The sequence below is a fragment of the Populus alba genome, chromosome 2 (genome assembly GCF_005239225.2).
Source record: "Populus alba chromosome 2, ASM523922v2, whole genome shotgun sequence".
Taxonomy (NCBI): Eukaryota; Viridiplantae; Streptophyta; class Magnoliopsida; order Malpighiales; family Salicaceae; genus Populus; species Populus alba.
This window is the reverse complement of record NC_133285.1, coordinates 17,724,826-17,744,402: the sequence shown is the minus strand read 5'-3', so window position 1 is coordinate 17,744,402 and position 19,577 is coordinate 17,724,826. Positions and strand designations below refer to the sequence as shown.

Here is a 19,577-nt window from a genome sequence, read left to right as displayed (position 1 = left end):
TTATTTATGGTACGAATTGGTATGAAGGCAAATGTTTGTAATTGAATTTATGTATGTAGATATGGCAGATAACGGGTTAATGCTATGTTTGGTGTTAACTATAACGACAATTATGATACCATTATGAATCATGTAATTGATAATATTAATTACCATAGTAGTGGTACCAATGGTAGTGGTGGAGTTGCCAACAATGATAATGGTGGTGGTAATTGTGGAGTTAATGATGGTAGGGATGATTCAATCAGAATGGATGATGATGGTCACAGTGATGATGATAGTGATGAAAATTGTTTTGATGATGAGGATGAATTATTTTGACTACGAGAAAATGATCGTAAAAAGCTATTGTTATGCATCACTGGTGCTTTATACATGTATTATGCTACTTATGTGCATAAGGAACCTTGTATGGTTTCATACAACACAGTGATGAGATGGTTGAATGAAGTCATAGGAGGACACCGGAAACAGTGTGTTAACATGTTTAGGATGGATGCAACGACGTTACAAACCCTTTGTTATGACTTGGAAACACAGTATGGGATGAAACCATTAAGAAGGACGAGTACTATTGAGAAGGTGGCAATGTTTTTGTACACAATTGCATTAGGTGTAACAAACAGACAAGTTCAAGAAAGATTTCAAAATTCTGGTGAAACTGCGAGTCGAAATTTTAGTGAGGTGTTGAAGACAATTTGTTTACTTACGATAGATATAATTAAACCAGAGGACTCTGAATTTTTAAACACTCCACAAGAACTTGTGATGAATCTGAGATTTATGCCTCATTTTAAGGTGAGCCAGGTCCTGTTTATAGTAACCAATGACAAAAAAAAAAAAAATTTAAGATTTTACTAGTCGTTATTTATGACATGTTGGTTAATGTTGTGTTTTGTCATATTTTGAAGAATTGCATTGGTGCGATAGACGGCACATATGTATGTGCTTCTGTTTCTCAGGAATATCAAGTGTCATTTATCAGTAGAAAATGTATGCCGACACAGAATGTAATGGCTGCATGTAGTTTGGATATGCAATTCATGTTTTTTTAGGCAGGATAAGAAGGTAGCCTTCATGATACTCGTTTTTTTCTGAAGGTTATTGACAATCTAAATATCAAATTTCCAAAACCTCCTGAAGAAAATATATTAAAATAATTAATTGTTAATTAAATTTAAAATATGTGTATTCTATATTTTTTGTTATTAAATTTGTTATAATTTTCTTCCTTGTTATTAGGAAAATATTATTTAGTTGATGCTAGGTACCCAAATGAGTATGGATATCTCAGTTCATATAAAGGTGAGAGATATCACTTTTAAGAGTTTCAGTGTCGAGGGCAACCAACCAGCCAGGAAGAGCGATTCAATCGTGAACACCCATCACTTCGCAATGTCATTGAACGTGCATTTAAAGTGTGGGAAAAAAAATGAAGAATTTTATAGAACATGTCGGCATATCCGTACAAATCACAAGTGCAGTTTGTAGTGGCATCAATAGCACTATATAATTATATTAGGAGGAAGTCACAAAAAGATTTTGTATTGACAGAATATGATCGCAATCCTAATTTTATTCCTGATGATATTTTAGCCGATGTTTTTTCATGTTCGCAAAGCCAAGGCAACCAAAGGTCTTCTCGAATGAATTATGTTCGTGATAGAATAGCAAATAGTTTAATGAGATGATTGAAGAATAACAATAATGTAAAATTGTTATTTCTTTTATGTATGAAAAAAAAAAATGCTCACAAATGCTACTAACAACTTAAAAATGAACACATGTCCTTCTTGTTAATTTTATTAACAAAAGTACTTTCAAAAGCAACTTAACCAAACACATATCAATTTCTTATTAGACAACAATACTTTCAACCACAATTTGAACCAAAAACATCTTTTCTTATATACACTACAAGAAAAAGTGATTTTTCAAAAACTACTTTTTACCAACCGCAAACACAAAAGCCATCACTTTTCCAAACACACTCTAAAAGCTACCATAAGTTACCATTTATCAACCTCGAGCCAGATAACCACTTCAATCTTTCTTTTCTATATTCGATGTAATGCAAAATGTGAAATAATTCATGTTATGCTACTGTCATTTGCCAACAAAGAAGAAAGAACGAGCAGGATCCTTGTTTCAACCCAGCCCGTGTGGCTGGGTTAGGTCCAACCCACTTATATAAAAAGAAGCTTATTGGGTTGTTTGTCGGCTTATTAGAAGTTGTGGTTTTGCCAAGCCCAACTCAAACCTAAATGCATGTTTAGCATGACCTATTTGTGCTTAAAGAATAATGCTATATTTGGGTCTTTAAAGCATCTTTGCCAAACATGGCTTTAAGATATTTTTATTGTCTCTAATTTTATGTTAAGATCATGTTTGCTAAATACGCTCTATTGCTTTACCTTTTAGTTTTAATTTGTTCTTATTTTAGTGTCTAGCCAAACAGTCCTTAAAAAATCTCAAAACAATTCTAAAAATTTCAGGGATCATTTTGGAATTATTTGTGGGCCCCTCGCATGCTTTTCTAATATTTTTTTGTCTAATATTGGGTTTTAAACTTATATTATAAGATACGAACCCGGAATTAAAAAATACTTGATTTTTCTCTAAAATTTCAAAACACAAAATTCAAAACTTTTAAAAATTCCTTTATTTTAGAAAATACAAAAATATATTTTTCTTCAAGAATTTCATTTAATATTGGACTATAAACTTAGACTGTAAAATATAAATTTAATATATTTTAAAAAAATAGTAAAATGTTTGTTTCCTACAAGTTACTTCATGTTTCTTTAGCTGTTGAGGCAATTATGTGTGTATATGCCTATAGATAGGTTATTAACAACCCTCTATTATATGGTGAGTGAAATGTAGAATATTAAATTAATGCACAAATCGTTGTTGAAATTAGTGAGATTTGAACTTTATTTTTAGCTCTTTTCATAAGTCTCTTTTGTTTAGGATCCACATTGAAAATTTTTTTTTTTGTCCTGTTTTGAAAGATAAATTACTTCTTTAGGGAAGGAAATTGCCAAGATTTTGCAAAGGATCAAATCAACTTTATTTTTGGGGACCAACATCAAATTTTTTTAAATAGCCAAAAATAAATTTAAACTAAAAAAAAAAAAGCAAAAAAGCAATAAAAAAAAAAACTTATGAGAAGACACATTGTAAAGGTTAATTTTCATAACAAATGATGTATTAAGAATGATATTGTTATTTCATTAAACATAACTAATTAATTATCAGAATCTTTAAAATCCGTGTTATTTTTAGAATTCCTAGTTTTCTTTAATTATTAAATAGAGATTTTTAATTTTTCATAATATATTTTTCCCCATAATTTTAGAGGAGTCCTCGCTCGCAATGTCCATTGAGGTGAGACAAATATAATAAAATAAATCGGAAATATTACATAGTTTAAATATGCTACTCATACGACCTTTAATGTTGTTTTATTCCTTGATTTTAATAAAGGTATTATGTAAAACGAATACTTATATAATTATTCTATATTTTTATGTGTTTTACAGATATATCTCACCCATCAATCTTTATCTTGATATCATACTCCATATTTTTTTTAGGTTATTTTATTTTAAGTAGAATTTTGTAAAACTAATTAATGTTATGTAAATAAACTTATTATATATACTTAAGCTAGTAATATCATATTTATATTTAAAAAAGAAACCCTGCATGAAGTCATTCGTAAGACCTCCATTTTTTTCTCTAAAAAAAAAATCCTCCAAGTTCAACCATGTGGTGGCCTAGTGGTAAAAGCTTGGACCAAGAGGTTTGCTCTCTCTGTGGTCTCAGGTTCAAACCTTAGGTTGCTCATATGATGGCCACTAGAGGTTTATATGGTCGTTAACTTCAGGGCCCGTGGGATTAGTCGAGGTACGCACAAGCTGACCCGGACACTCACGTTAATTAAAAAAAAATCCTCCAAGTTCGTCACAAACTTTACGGGCAGAAAAATAATGAATTTCTTTAATGACTTGACTTTTTTATTTTTTTATTTTTTGGCATAGATTATGGAAGACTTTCTGACCTTTTTAGCATAGAAATGAGTTTCTCCAGTATCCTTTCACAGTCAGCTTGCCTTTTACAAATTTTCTAATGTCTGGGAGCCCATGTTATTCGTCAGAAAAGAAAAAAGAAAAGCAGCCATTGATAGCAATTAGAATAACAAACACTTCCATTTTTAATTCAAAATCAAGACTTAAAAGCCATTATAATAATTAAGCTGGAAAAGACGACATGATGGTGTAAGAGTCATGAAAAGCGTGGCTATAGGACCCACTTTTCGTGTTACGTGTTAATGGGGAAACGCTAAGAATTAATTTTTATTTATTTTTAGATTATTTTAATATATTAATGTAAATAATAAATTCTAAAAAATAAAAAATATTATTTTAATATATTTTTAAATAAAAAAACTTTAAAAAACATAATAACAATTTATCTTAATCTCAAAAACAACTTTTTTTTTTTAATAAAAACTTGTTATCTTAAATAAAATTTTTTTAAAAAAAATCTATATTAACTTAATCTAGTCTTATTCAAAATTTACTGGCTAAACAAAATTAATATAATTTTATTAAAGTATTGTTTGTTATTGGATTAGAAAGTGCTTTTCAAAAATTTAAAATTATTTATTTATTTTTTATTTTAAATTAATATATTTTTTATATTTTTAAATTATTTTAATATACTTATATAAAAATAATTTTTCAAAATTAAAAAATATTATTTTAATATATTTTAAAATAAAAAAATAATTTGAAAAAACTATTACAATCCAAACACATTTTAAGTTAAGTGTTTTAAGTTTTATTTTTTTTTATTAAAATTTGAATTTTTTTTTTGCTTTAAATTAATTTTTTAGTATTTTTAAATTATTTTAATATATTAATATTAAAAATAAATTAAAAAATATTATTTTAATATATTTTAAAAATATAATCAGAAATTTTCAAACATTAACTTAAAAGTTAAAAGTTAACACTTGAAACTAACCTCGTCTAAGTTCGATCTCTTCCAAAAAAACAACGAGTTCAGTTTATGTTAGATCACCACCTGGTCCACCTCTATTTCTCCTTTCCTTTCTCTCTAAGCAAACCCACTCTCTAGTGTCTTATGTGCTTAATATTTGGCATCGACTCAACCCGATGCCGGACCAAATGCATCCCACAACCGCCACCTCGGATCCACCACAAGAACAACCACCGGAAACACTCCTAAACCTAATAACAAACGTTCTCTCCCTCCTCCTCCTGTCCACCATTACCGTCCAATCCTTCATTGGACGGTGGCAAGTCCTTCGCCCTAAACTAACCTCTCTCCAGTCCTCTCTTTCCTCTCTCTCCGATTCCCCTCTCTGGCCCCAAAACCCTCTTCTCCATACTCTTCTCCCTTCTCTCCTCTCCACTCTCCAACGCCTCCTTTCCCTCTCTCACCAATGCTCTTCTACCTGTTCCTTCCTTGGCGGTAAGCTCCTCTTTCAAAGCGACCTTGATATCGCCTCCTCGTCCCTCTCCAATCACCTCCACGACCTCGGTTTGCTTCTCAGATCTGGAGTGCTTCACCAATCCAATGCTATTATTCTGTCTCATCCAGGTCCCGGTTCAAACAAAGAGGAATTAGTCTTTTTTATCCACGACCTTTTCACCAGATTACAAGTCGGTGGTGCTGAGTTCAAAAGACCAGCATTGGAGTCACTTCTTCAGGTCCTAAATGAAGACCAAAAGTTAGCCAGTTTAGTTGCCAAGGAAGGAAATATTGGGTATTTGATTGGTTTGCTTGATTTTAACAATCAACCTTCCATTCGAGAACTAGCAGTTTCTGCTGTTTCAATTCTGGCTTCGTCCGACGGTGAATCAAGAAAGATTATATTTGAAGAGGGAGGATTGGGACATTTATTGAGGGTTCTTGAAACAGGGTCAATGCCTGTTAGAGAAAAGGCCGCCATTGCGATTGAAGCAATCACAGACGATCCTGATAATGGGTGGGCTATTTCAGCATATCGTGGTGTTCCAGTCTTGATTGAAGCGTGCCGATGTGGATCACAAGTGACACAGACACACGCAGTCGGTGCTATTCGAAATGTTGCAGGAGTAGAGGATATCAGGATGGCTTTAGCAGAGGAAGGTGTTGTACCAGTTATAATTCATTTGCTTGTTTCAGGTACTAGCGCTGCTCAAGAAAAGGCAGCTGATTGTGTAGCAATACTAGCCTCTTCCGGGGAGTATTTTCGCACTTTGATAATACAAGAAAAGGGATTGCAGAGATTAATGTATTTGATTCAGGATTTGTCAAGTACTTCATGTACAATAGAACACATTTTACGTGCAATTAGCTCTCTATCGGTATCAGATTGTATATCTCAGATTCTGTCATCATCAACTGCTCTCATTGTCCATCTCGGCGAGCTTATAAGACATGGAAACATAATTTCGCAGCAAATTTCAGCATCTTTACTAGCTAATTTATCAATTAGTGATGGCAATAAGCGAGCTATCGCTAGCTGCATGGGTTCATTGGTAAAGCTGATGGAGTCACCTAAGCCAGTGGGTATACAAGAGGCAGGAGCGCTTGCGTTGCTGTCATTGCTGACAGTCCGATGGAACAAGAAAGAATTGGCGAGGGATGAAAAGGGTTTGATGAAATTGGTGCAGATGTTGGATCCTAGATGTGAGCTCATTGACAAGAAGTTTCCGGTGATGGTAGTGGATGCGTTATTGAGTGGAAGGAGCGGTGGGTGTAGGAAGAGGCTGTTGGCCGCTGGAGTTTGCCAGCATCTGCAGAAGTTGGCGGAGATGGAGGTTGCTGGTGCTAAGAAAGCATTGCAGAGACTTTCCGAGAATAGGCTCAAGAGCATGTTTTCTAGGACTTGGAGGGAATAAGTAGAAAAGACACTAACCTCCCCCGCCAAAAAAAAAGGTACGCTTTTTTTTCTTCTTTTTTTGGAAGCATAATGATGAAAATTTATGTTTTATTGACCACTTATCGGTTGCCAAGTGTCTCTTTTCTTAATCGTAGCGCCTTCATTTAATTATTTGGTAACCTTGTTAAGGATGTTTTATTTTGGATATTATCAAATTGGTAGGGCCAGTGAATTGTGGGGCCTAGAACTTTTGATGACAACGATATGGTCTGGTCTGGTGGATTATGGAAATTGCTTTATTTATTTAAAAATATATTTAAATAATATTTTTTTATATTTTTTTTACATTAACATATAAAAAAATAATAAAAATATTAATTTAAAACTTAAAAAAAAATTTGTAAATTTGAAAAAGTCCAATGCAACCTCACACCCAAATAAATTATCTGAAATTAAATATATAAAAAAATATTTGGAATGAGAAAAACTAAACCAATGGAAATTTATTATGAAATAAAGAAAAATAAAAATTTAGTTATAAATATTCTTAAAATTATACATGAAAAAAAAGTAATGAGAAATAAAAAAAAAATGACATGTAAAAAAAAAATTGAAGAAAAAATAACAAAACTAACAAGCCAATATTTATTCTTATTTTTCAACAATATCATCCAAAACATCCAATAATTTATCATCCATAATTATATTGATAACAAATATTTTATTGAATTTTAATTTCTAAATAGTGGTATTTTAAAACTAATATTAAAGGAGAATATTTTTTACAGTTTTTTTTTTTTTTTATTTTGTGATAAATTTACATTGACTAAAGCTTTTCATTTGATTTTTTATTATATATATATATATATATATATATATATTTCTTCTATAATGATTTTATCAATCAAAATATAAATTTTTTATATATGTCACTTGATTTAACAAACTAGATGGAGTGTAAAAATCTCCGGAGAACATAAGGGTAGAATAGAAAATAAAAACTAGGCTGCAGAGGCAAAATGTATCATTCACCCAGCAAATATGTTAATAGTTATTAGGAAATCTCATACAAGAAATTATTATACAGATCTAGTTCTTCCATGTGGTAGTTTTTTTTTTTTAACCCAACTATAGAAAAAAATATTTGGTTAATTAAATTAACTTTTTTGTTTCTGTATTGGCTTTATATATAATTACGCTTCAGATCTTGGTTTAGAACCTAAAAATAACTTGTTTTTTATTGATGGGTACCTGTTTTTTATTTATTTTACTTGTAAAAAACTCATCTTAAAATAGTTTTAATCAAATACATATTTTTTTAAAAAAATATTTTTTCAAAACCGTTTTTTTCCGCAAAAGTTAATACAGTGGTAAACACAAACTTTAGACATAAACCAAGCTGGTGAAACAAAGACACATGGACAAGCTAATTCATGTCATAAAGCAGTGATTAACCGATGATCTATTAAAACATCAATAACAAAAAAGAAAAGATAGAAAAGAAATCAAAGCAGCTTCTCCAGTTAGAATACTGTATATAATGTAACAATTTTGTCTCTCATATTTATTGCTCTAGGGCAAGGTTTACGGCAGTAGCTCTAACAACATTAATTAGTGTTCATTCATTGCTGTCTATTCATTCATTAGGGTTTTTTGTGTGCACTTTCTTAATGGTTTTTACACATTTTGTATTTGATTTTTGAGCTTCAACCATCAAATTTTACACGGTGGAAAGAATTCTTTATTATTTTTCTCTTTAGACTTAGCATGCAATAAAAAAAAATCATAATTTAGTCAGAAGATTAGATTGGTGTAATAATTATTTCTACATGCAATTATTTTTTCATTAACCTGACGTAGTAGCATTGTGATTTTAATTGCAGGATTCTTTGTAACTGTCCAGGTAGAAAATCACTTTGGTGGGCAAACACTAAACCGGCATACATGTTAAACTCCACACCATTCTATCTCACCAATCTCTAAAAAAATTATTTATACACGAATTATTCACACAAATATATCGTAGTATCTTGTGTCAAAAGCATACGTGGATGCGGTTTTTTATGGAGTATCCTCGGTTCTTGTCTTTTTAATCTTGACGGTTGATTTTCTCGTAATCTGTAAGAGAGGCTGTGATGATTTGTCATGTTTTTTTCTTCCTTTTCAATTGGTTTTCCTTTTTTTTTTTAACCGATCCTTTTGATAAGTGCTCTCATCCCAGGAGAGTTTTGTGTGCTCTTACCTGTAACAGCCATAAGCGTGAATTCTTTAAAGAGAGTGTCAATGGGTGGATGTAGCAATCTCTTTTTTTTATTTTTTTGGTGCTTTGAGTTGTGGAGGAGACGAATCATAGCATGCATGATGATGATTGCAAATGTTGTTAATCCATATGAACGTAGCTGGTATCTTAAAAGTGGTACACAATAATAGATCATGCACAGCTCAAAGCATCCAGCACCCTGACCCAGAGTCATTAAAGAGATGGAGAATAACGAATAGTAATGAAGAAATAATTTAATTGTATACCGGTTTGTTTTTGTGTTTTAAAAATATTTTTAAAAAAATTAAAGTTTTTTAAAATTTATTTTTCTTTGTTTCAAATCAATATTTTTTAGTGATATCATATTATGTTAATGTATTGATGTTAAAAATAATTTTTTTAAGATAAAAAAAAATATTGTTTAATAAAATAATCTATACTTCGCAACCACTTGATGGACTTCTGAACACTTGAAATAAAATTATCACGAGGGAAAGCTCAAACCTTAGCCAATTCAAGTCCTTGTATGTGTTTAGGTTAGGTGATTTGCACGCTAAATTTGGGTTGTGATTGGATAGTAATTGTTGCTATTTCGGAAATTATCTAACACATATCGAAAGAATATTACAAAAAACTTCACCTTGTAGTTTCTGGATTTAAAAAAAAAAAAAATCACCTTTCTAAGCAACTTTAAGAATGTTGCCAAACATTATTTTGGCATTAGATTTTGTGAAAAAGCCCCCAAAATTAAAGAAAATGTCACCATCCCTATGTTTAGTGAATATAAAAAAGTGTGATAATTTATGTTTTTAGACGTGTTTTAAAAATATGTTTCACTTTTAAAAAACTAGATTGATGTTTTTATAGTATTTTTTAAAGTATTTGATATACTAATGTTAAAAATTAAAAATAAATTTTAAATTTTAAATTTTTTTAATAGATTTTTAAGTAAAAAATATTTTTAAAAAACATTGCATTACAATACTAAACACACACTAACCAAACAAACTTTTACTAATCAATTGATGATTACCAAAACCTAAACCTCATTGTAAAAATATTGTAGATGTGTCTTAGATTACTATGAATTTTGGTAGTAAAATTATGATTTTTTCCTTGATTAAAAAATCAAATGAGCTTGACTTGAGGGGTGGAAAAATCTTTTCATAAGGTTAATTTGTTATTTTTTATTTGTTTGGGGGCAACACTATTCATTTTTATTTTTTTTATAGCTGTAAAATTATTGTATTATGCTTTAAAAGTTAAAGATTAGAACCTTGGTCTAGGTGCTCTATAGGATTTTTATTTCTCATGAACATTATAATGACTCCGTTGCCCATACAATAAAAAGTTTTTGGCATTGACTTTAGGGCCTTTATAGTAATTTTATCATAGTTTTTTTTTTTATTATTATCCTTTAGTATTAAGAGGATTTTAGTATTTGTACAAATAAAATAATAAAAAAAAAAATATTGACACATGCAACGCATGTTAGCCGCTCCACTATCTTCCGTTGCGCATATGAAGCTAACTCTTGTTGTGATATCATGCCTTTTCTTTATCATTTGATCCATCATGGCGTCCTCTTCTTTTCTAGGCAGTGAGTTTATGGTGATTTGCTCCAATTTGGCTCATTTGATTCATCGCATCGACCCTTTAATTTATTTACCCTTTATTTTTAGTTTCTCTTCTCTTAATTATAATTTTGTAATTTGAGAAAATTATTTCAATTCGTAGATTATTTTCAATTTCCTTTTTTTTAAATTTTTTTTTCACCTCTTAGATTTGATCCATATTTTTTTTATTGTCATTTTAAAAAAAAAAATTTAAGTGATTTATAAAATTAATTTTTTTTTTTTTGTGATTTTATCCTTTTTTTAATTTTTTTAATCAAGATCCTCATTTTTTTATTTGTTAATTTTACGCGTTGACAAGTTTTTTAAATTAATTTTTTTATTCTTCAATATTAAATTGTTGAAAATTGATATTCTTAATTAAAACTGGGTATGAGATTTCCCGAGTTATGATATTTTATTTTACTTTATTATTCAATATTAATTTTGTTGATAATTGACCTTCTTGATTAAGTCCAAAGTATAAGATTTTATGGGTATCAATTTTTAAAATATTAACTCAAATTTAACAGAGTCACCGTGGTTTATTTTGTTTTTTTTATATTATTAAATTAGGGTTGTCTTTTCTTATCTTATTAAATTAATTGAATTTATTTTTCTTTTTCTTTCATGTTATTTTGAAATATTATACTAGAGTTGCATTTACATTTTTCTTTGTGTCTAAAAAAATCAAGTGCCATGACATTCCTTGTCGTTGTTATCTTATATATATTGCTTTTAGCCCAAAATATCCGACTCTTTATAATTAGATTTTTTTAATTTATTTTGATATAAATTCAAAATTTTATCATTATCTCATATTTCTTATAGCAAGTTTTACAATTTAACCATGAATAATTTGAATTAATTAAAGATGTCAATATCTTAATATTTTTTTTAAAAAATAAACACTCCAATGTATTACTAATTAAATATTTAAAATTTGTACTTTTTAAAATTTTATTTTTTTAGGTTTATTTTTTTCTTAACCGCCAGGTAACTTGGGTAAAAAAAAAAAACTATTCTCTTTTTCAACTAGCGTGCAATATCACAGAGCGGGCGCCTTAATGATATCGAGAATATGGATACGAGTAAAGAAGACTAGGGGAAGAGGAACCTATTCCATTAATTAACAAGTTAAAAGGGGATAGGAAGGTACGACGCCAATGTAGGGAAGCAGGGTGGGCCGGCGCCGGAAAAAAAAAGGGGGAGAGGCGACTGGCAAAGCAAAAGTCGTGGGTCCCCAAAAGTACGATACCGCAGTCTAACATGTTGCTGCTTCCCTCCCTCTCAATTCTTGCTCGGCACTCTACACTTTCCTCCACACAAGTTGATTATTTGCATCTGATACCAGAAAGGAAAAGCTCTCCATGTGAGCCCCTTTAAAGCTACTATACTATTGCCATGAAGCCTAAACAATCCTGCAAAGTTTCTCTCTTATTTCACTACCGGAGCTTTTTGACTTTTCTCCTCTTTTTCATGCCAGAATTTAATGGCTAGGATGATATCTTTGTTGCTAATTCGAATAGTTTACACTGTTATTAAACATGGCATTGCTATATGGGTTGAACCGCGACTTACTCGATCCCCTTCCTAGCTTGGGTTGGGTGTCAAAAAAATTCAACTTGAATTCAACTTGATTTAACTTAATTAACTTACTATGATAGCTTTTAATCCAGTCAAAACTCAATCAAAATCAAGTTAACTCAATTAAATTGAATTAATCTATTGGATTTGTGATCCGAGCCTTATAACAGGTTAACTTTGTATCAAGTTTAATAATTATGGTAATTTATCTTGGTGTGCCAACATAATTAGTTATTTTTTTTACTGTACTTTTATTTTTCAAAAAATTATACTTTACATACTAAGTAAAGTAATTTTTAAATTTAAAAAAAAAAAAACTATCTTTACATGTAATATCACCACAAATGACAAATAAGTTAAATAAAATTTCTCTCTCTTCTGCCATGATTTCTCTCTTTTCTTGTTACAAACACAATTTAACAAAACTCAACCTAATCTAGTTTGACCCAAATCTAAAACCTAATCTTGGATCATACAATTTCGACCCTTTGTCATTCTTAACTTATATGTATTTATAACAAAATAAAACTAAAATGAGATTTTATTTTTTTTAAAAAAAAAAACTCAAGTCTCAATTTGTAATTACAACAAAAACATTTCTACCCATTCCCTCCCTTTCTTTTCTCTCTCAAAAATTTTTTTTTTTTAAATCAATATGCAGTTGATTTATTTTCCTTCGATTGCCTCCATTGAGGATGAACCTTGGTGCAATGTTAAGATAGTGTTAAGTTATAGTTTTGGGATAGAAAAAATAAAGAAAATAGGGACAAAAACATGATTGGTTGAAGAGACAAAAATAAAAACATAAAAAATGTCCTCAAATACTTTTAAAATGAATTTCTGTACTTTTAAAACATAACGTATAAAAGAGAAATATCTTCAAAAGCAATATTTTTAAAAAAAAAAATTATCTCTAAAACATCCATGTAAAAAAATCTTAATTCTAAAATTGTTCAATTAAGACTTGTAAGTATAAAAACAATTATTTTCATAGTTTTATAACCCGACTCGGGACAAAGTTTGGATTACGAAGCAAGGTCTAGGTCATAGGTAAAGAGGTCAACCTGGGTCATCCATTAATCTTGGTTAACCCCGGGTTGAAAAAATCATGGGTCGACCTAGGTTTTTGACTGGGTTATGCCAGCTAAATTCTTCTTCTATTTTCCAAGTCTTCGGTGAGCTGGATCTTAGATTGACTCATTGGAATCGGTCCATGTTTTGTAACAAGGATAATTATATTAATTTGATGGGAAAATCACCCATAACATCCTATAGTTTAGTTTGCAGTTGCCTATAAGTTTTGAAAAATTACAATTTATATCTTGGGTCAATTTGTTTTTTCAAAACAAAGGAAATGACCAAAGTACCCTTATATATTATAACCAACATGAGTTGGTTGAAAATTATTGATTGAAATTGATTTCTTATCTCTCTTTCTCACAATAACAAACGATTCCTATTTCTTGCTTTCTTCTTCTTCTTAATTGAAATCAACTTCTTATCTCGTTTTCTCTTTAACAATTACAAGCGATCCATATTTCATGCTTTCTTCTTTTTCTTCTCATAATCATTATTATTATCATCATCATCATCATCTCGTATTACATACATTTATTTACACAACTTCAACTCTTCTATCTCTCTATCTATTTTTTTTTAATAATTAATTTTTTTTATTTCCTTGGAAATCAAACCATAAGAGAAATATGAGCTTTCTTTTTCCAGATCTAGGTAAGCTATTTGGCCTTAAGGATTAATTTCATAAAATGAGTTTTCCATTTTGGTTTTGTTATTTTGATTTAAGAATACATAGAGAATATAAGGCTGAGTTTTTTTGTTAAATCTAGCTCTTTAGTGTTTGGATTCTTGTTGGAAGTTGGGGTTAATTTATTGTTAATAACATAAAAGAGAAGAAAGAAAAAAAAAGCTATTTTTTTACAGGGTTGGATTCATCCTCAGCTAAATTAAGTTTTGAGTTTTTGTTATGAGAGTGAATAAAGAAACCCTTAAACTTTCAAGGTAACTTGAAAATTCCAAACTGTAGTGAAATAGGTACTATATGGGTCTGAGAAATTATGAAATTTTGGAGCTTTGGTGGATTTAGATTAGTAGGTTTTGATGAGAAAAAAATATTGAAAATTAATTTTTATGGGGTTTTGGGTATACAAATTATAATAGAAATTATGGGTTTTTGATAATTTTAAAGGTGATTGAGCAAGAAACTAGAGAAAAGAAAGGCTTGAGTTTTCATTTTGAAGTAGAGAGGTCTCAAATTAAGATCATTTATATGTGGTTCCATGTGGTGGTGATTGATTTTTGCAATTGTGTAGGAGAAGTGGCTATAAATTTTCATATCATGTCTAGTTTTGGTATTATATTCACTTTCTAAATTTTCTTTTATCACTGAACCACCTATTAAATGGTTTTGTCTAGTTTTGTTTTCCCTTCCTGACTTGCAATTGTAAATTATTGTGTAATGGTAGTTCTTTTTATAGAAAAAAGGGTGGCTATAATATAGTAAAAATAGATGGATAGGGTAGAGAAAAAAAGGTTCAAGGATTTTTTCTTTTTAACAACAATGACAGTTTTGTAATTTTATAATGTTATACTAAAAGGCTTTTTAATTCTTAATTGAAATATAATAGCAACCCTGTAAATGATCATATAATTTTTATTGACTTTTTTTGGACACCCTAGGTAAAGGATGTATTGTGGTAGCTTTTGTAGTTGTGGTTTGAAAAAAATTGTTTTATAAAAAATACTTTTGGACTGAGGTTGATTTGGTATTTATATGTGTTTGGTTAAAATTATAGTTGATATTGAAATAAATATAAAGTAGTTTAATGTGTTTAGTTAAGAATACTTTTGAAATTGAGGTTATAAAATGATATATATATATATATATATATATATATAAATTGTTTTTAATTTAAATATTATAGATTTAACTATTTCTATTATATCATGAAATAAATAATACTTTATATAAAATATTTTTTATTGTTCCATTAAACTATCTACAATTCCATCACGTATGAAATATATCCGACAAGGACTACAGTTTTCTTGGTTTCTTAAGCGCGCAACAATATCATGTAAAATATAATCAGGAACAAAATTGGAATTGCAATCAAATTCTACAAACGCTACGTCATCAAGTGATCTTCATCTAATTTATGTAGTGTCATTGTAAAAAATATATTTTTTTATTTTACTGGGTTGGACCTGGTTCAATGTATTTTGAGCTTTGGACCGGACCAAGTCCAGCCAGAACAGTGGAGCATACCTCCACTGTTCAATGAACTTCATCCATGCAAAAAAGCAGCAAGGAGCTACTTTCCTTCTCCTGCGTTTCAAACACAAATTACCATGGGACCCATGAACAGTAAACTGCATTTTTTTTCATTACCAAACATGTTGCATCTGCATTTTAAGCAAAACGCAGACGTAACCTCCTAAACAAACGCTACGTAAATTGTTACCTTCGTAGTAAAAATATGATCCAAACTATAATTTTTCAAGACTTAGAAAGCAAATGTAATTTTTACTAAACTATAAAATGTTTGGGGTTATAATCATAGTTTTAAAACCTAATATGAGGACAAAAATCGAGTCATAAGGTTTTTTCATGTAAAACCTAATATCTTATACACCACTACCAAATATAATTATCTCTTTGTCTCATGTTTTTTCATGTTTCCTCTATCCCAATTATCAAAGGTTTTTTGTCTAAAACAATAACCAAATGCTACCTAAAGTTTTTCTTATTGTGTTATTGAGCTCATCGTTTTAGACCATGGGAAAAGCCTCATTGTATGTACAAAATCATTCTCGGTTAATATAATTGCTCTTTTCTAATGCTTGTTACCTGAATTCCTCATTGGAACTTAGCTCTAAAAACATTTTTATTTTTCTCAATTATTTGAAAAAGCTTTCAAAGTATTGTTTGTCATAACTGTGAACATGTAAATAAATAAAAATGATGTTAGTATAAAGAGTAATTGCTCTTTAGGAATTGTAATGATTACCTATAATCGATCTTTATATTATTTGTCATAATTTATTTTTGGGTTATTTTTAATATTTTTTTAAAAAATAAAAATAAAAAATAAAATAAAGACTAGCAACGTGGAAAAAGCAGCTGGGAGGATTTCAAAAATACATAAAAATTAAACTGTAATTTTAGAAAAATTCAAGGTTTAATTATAATTCATTATGCCAAAACATAAAAAAAAAAAAAAACAATGCAAATAGAGAAATAATTATCGCTAGAGTTAATGGGCTAGATTAACAAGGTGAAGCCATAAAAAATGGCCTCAAAGAAATACAAAAGACAAATGATATGAAGTCAAGTTATTGTTCTTCTATTTTATTTAATTTTTTAGTTAATTTTGGATTTTAATATTTGTTACCTACTTAGTTTAAAAATTTTAATTTAATTGATATTTTATTATTTAGAAATTCTAAAACTAGATGGATTTTATTAGTTGTGAAAGTTTTAATTGGAAATTAGTTTCTATAAATGATTAAAACGTCTATTTAATTTTTAAAAGATCCAAACTATTATTTAAATTTAATAAAAATATCATAGAATTTTTTCTAATTGTAACTTTAGAACCCGAAAATCTTTAATTTATCTTTTCTAGACACTGTGTAAAAAAAAAAAAAAAAAAAAACAAAGTACAAAAATGATTTTTTCTTATCGAATCCCAGTTAAAATTATTTACACCATGCCATGACTCTAGTTGTTGTGCTTGGTTTTTGCCCAAAAAAAAACGAGGAAAGGCTGATCGACTTTGTTAGCTATACAAAATCACAAAAAATTAAAGTTTGCGGCATTCCATGCTTCCGTTTCGATTATCAAGACATATTCTTTGCTATGATCTTGTCCTGGTTCTGCAGCCAGAGTTGTTGCTGTTGCAACAGACTTTGTGGATCCATGGAAACATCAGATACATGTCCAGCAGCCATTGTAGTAAGGTATGGTGCAAACGGATCGTCTTGATTGTGCAATCCTGCCGCCGTATCAGGATTTTGCCCGCTGAAGGTTGGGGTTGCCTGAAATGTAGGGGCGACTGAAAACATCTCATTGACTGGACATATTGATTGGCTGCCTGTGGTGGCAACACTTGCTGGTATTTCAGTTGTATCTTCTAAAAATGGATTGTATTGGTGATCTGGCAGCGAAGCTTGATCAATGATGATATTGTCCATGATCGGGGACTCAAATCCACTGTCTACATGAGCTGAACCATGATCAAAGAAATTGCTCACGGCGTAGGGCTCAAATCCAATGGTTGGATCTGGTGATGCTTGCATTGACTGGTTTGCTGTCTCTGCTAGGACAGCCTCCCAACAATCGCTTAGACCAGTGTTGGAGTCCAATACTGAGGTTCGCTTACCTGGTTCTGGTTCTGGTTCTGGTTCATGGTGTTGGTCTTCTGGTGGCCAGCCATCCAGAGATACGAGATCAAAAACACTATTTGTCGCACTTATTGCTCCCTGATCAATGGCTGATGAATGAATCGAGCTAGAATCAGCAGTGCTAAGGATATCTTCAGTCTGAGATCGTTTCTCAAACTGCTCCAAATAGTGATCCGTGGACATCGATGGGCTTGTTCCCATATCCGTTGCACTCATGAGATCCTCCAGTGAGGTGCATTGTGAGCCAAATTCAGATCCTTTTTCTGAAGATTCTTCCCACCCGCCATACCTATCAGTGCTTGAAGAAGCATCGTTGTTCGGTGGTGATGGAAGAAGCAAATGTGCTGGAGATCTACCATTTGTAGGGAAGGAAGACTGATCTCTTAAGAATTCTTGTAATGTTTCTATAAGCTCTTGTGATATCGTCTGCACACTTGGGTACTCAGAAGTCCGTCCAACCCCAAGGCTTTTACACAAATCGTAAAAGGAGCATAGCTCTTCAAATTGTTTTGAGGCCATGACACAGGTCTGGAAGGCATTGACACAATACTGTGGCTGTAACTGAAAGAAACTATCTAGAAGAAACGCAAGTCCATCGGAAACATCACGATAGAGATCAAAACTCTCTTGAACGATTGCATACAAAGAAATCTGCACCAATCTGTTTGCCTTAGCTGCACCCGTTGGTCTAGTTGCAACTGCTCTATCAAGCAATTTTTGCCAGTAGGAGAGCTTTTCCAGCAACATCGCCGGCTTCATTTCAGAAACTGAATCGTTGCCGTGTCTGCTTCTTGGATGGCTGTTTTCCCGCTCTCGGTTTGTAAATCTTCTTTGAAGTTTACCGGTGAGGAAGCAATCCAACCGCTCGTCAAGATACAGAGCAAATGTTCGAACAAAGGCAGTGTAGTCCCACGGTTTTGATTTGGAGTCGTCTCGAAAGCTTGAAATATTGAGAATCTTGGCTCCACGCTTCATTGCAACAAGGACCTCTTTGGGGAAGTAAGGATCACCATCCTGAAAAATTCGGAGAACAAGCATCAGAGACTTAAGAGCAACGATCCAGTTTCGTGTCTTGCCGATCCTCTTGGCGATAGCTTGGGCACAGACAGCTGCATAGACTTTATTGGAGGAGATCAGGCTGAGCGCTTCGGTAACGTAGCGTTCATCAACTGGGACTTCGTCATGTCTGGTGGCCTTAAGAATTAAGACTTCGAGGTTTGATGTATTGGTGCTAGAAACCTTGGCGAGGCTGATGCTGGTTTTGTCTTTCACAGCACCGATCGCCTTCCTTAATTTGCTAGGCATGATGTTAAACAGCAATCCTTTTCCCTACAAACCCTAATTTGTTTCACTTTCTATTTTCCACGAATAAAATTCTCTCTTCTTTGTGAATTTCTTGAATGATACTCGGGATTCTTCAGCTCGGAAGGAAAATTCTTGTTTCGAGGATGATAGGAATAAATTCTACCAAAATTTTGATGGTGGAGGCAACAGCAAATGCCTTGAGACTCTCGTTACCTGTAGGCTTCTCTAATTTTCGTTGACTGAGCGCTAAAACCGTTTGCTAGAATCATCCTAACAACTCATTTGTACTTTAATATATTTAATATTAATACTTTTAGTTTTTTTTTTGTTAGAAAAAACATCTAGAAAAGTCATGATTATCGATAATTCATATCATAATTAACTTTATAATTTAACTTGATAATAAATTCATATAATGACCGTTAATTTATTATAATTTATGTACATTATCTTATAATGATTTGTTAAATTATTTAAAAATTTAAAA

General features: G+C 30.9%; 2 protein-coding genes across 2 annotated transcripts; one reads left to right on the top strand and one right to left on the bottom strand.

The window, feature by feature from the left end:
• Nucleotides 1-5,105: 5,105 nt before the first annotated feature.
• LOC118031990 (uncharacterized) lies at nt 5,106-9,357 on the top strand. The gene is made up of 2 exons (XM_035036553.2): nt 5,106-6,957; nt 8,785-9,357. The coding sequence occupies exon 1, from the start codon at nt 5,187-5,189 to the stop codon at nt 6,918-6,920; it is 1,734 nt and encodes a 577-aa protein (XP_034892444.1). The 5' UTR covers nt 5,106-5,186; the 3' UTR covers nt 6,921-6,957; nt 8,785-9,357.
• A 7,864-nt stretch (nt 9,358-17,221) lies between these two features.
• Nucleotides 17,222-19,090, bottom strand: LOC118031979 (clathrin coat assembly protein AP180). Its single transcript, XM_035036538.2, has one exon. The coding sequence runs from the start codon at nt 19,088-19,090 to the stop codon at nt 17,222-17,224; it is 1,869 nt and encodes a 622-aa protein (XP_034892429.1).
• Between the last annotated feature and the right edge of the window lie 487 nt (nt 19,091-19,577).

Coding starts and splice junctions, on each gene's coding strand:
- LOC118031990 (XM_035036553.2), top strand. CDS start 5,187: ATGCCGGACCAAATGCATCCCACAACCGCCACCTCGGATCCACCACAA.
- LOC118031979 (XM_035036538.2), bottom strand. CDS start 19,090: ATGCCTAGCAAATTAAGGAAGGCGATCGGTGCTGTGAAAGACAAAACC.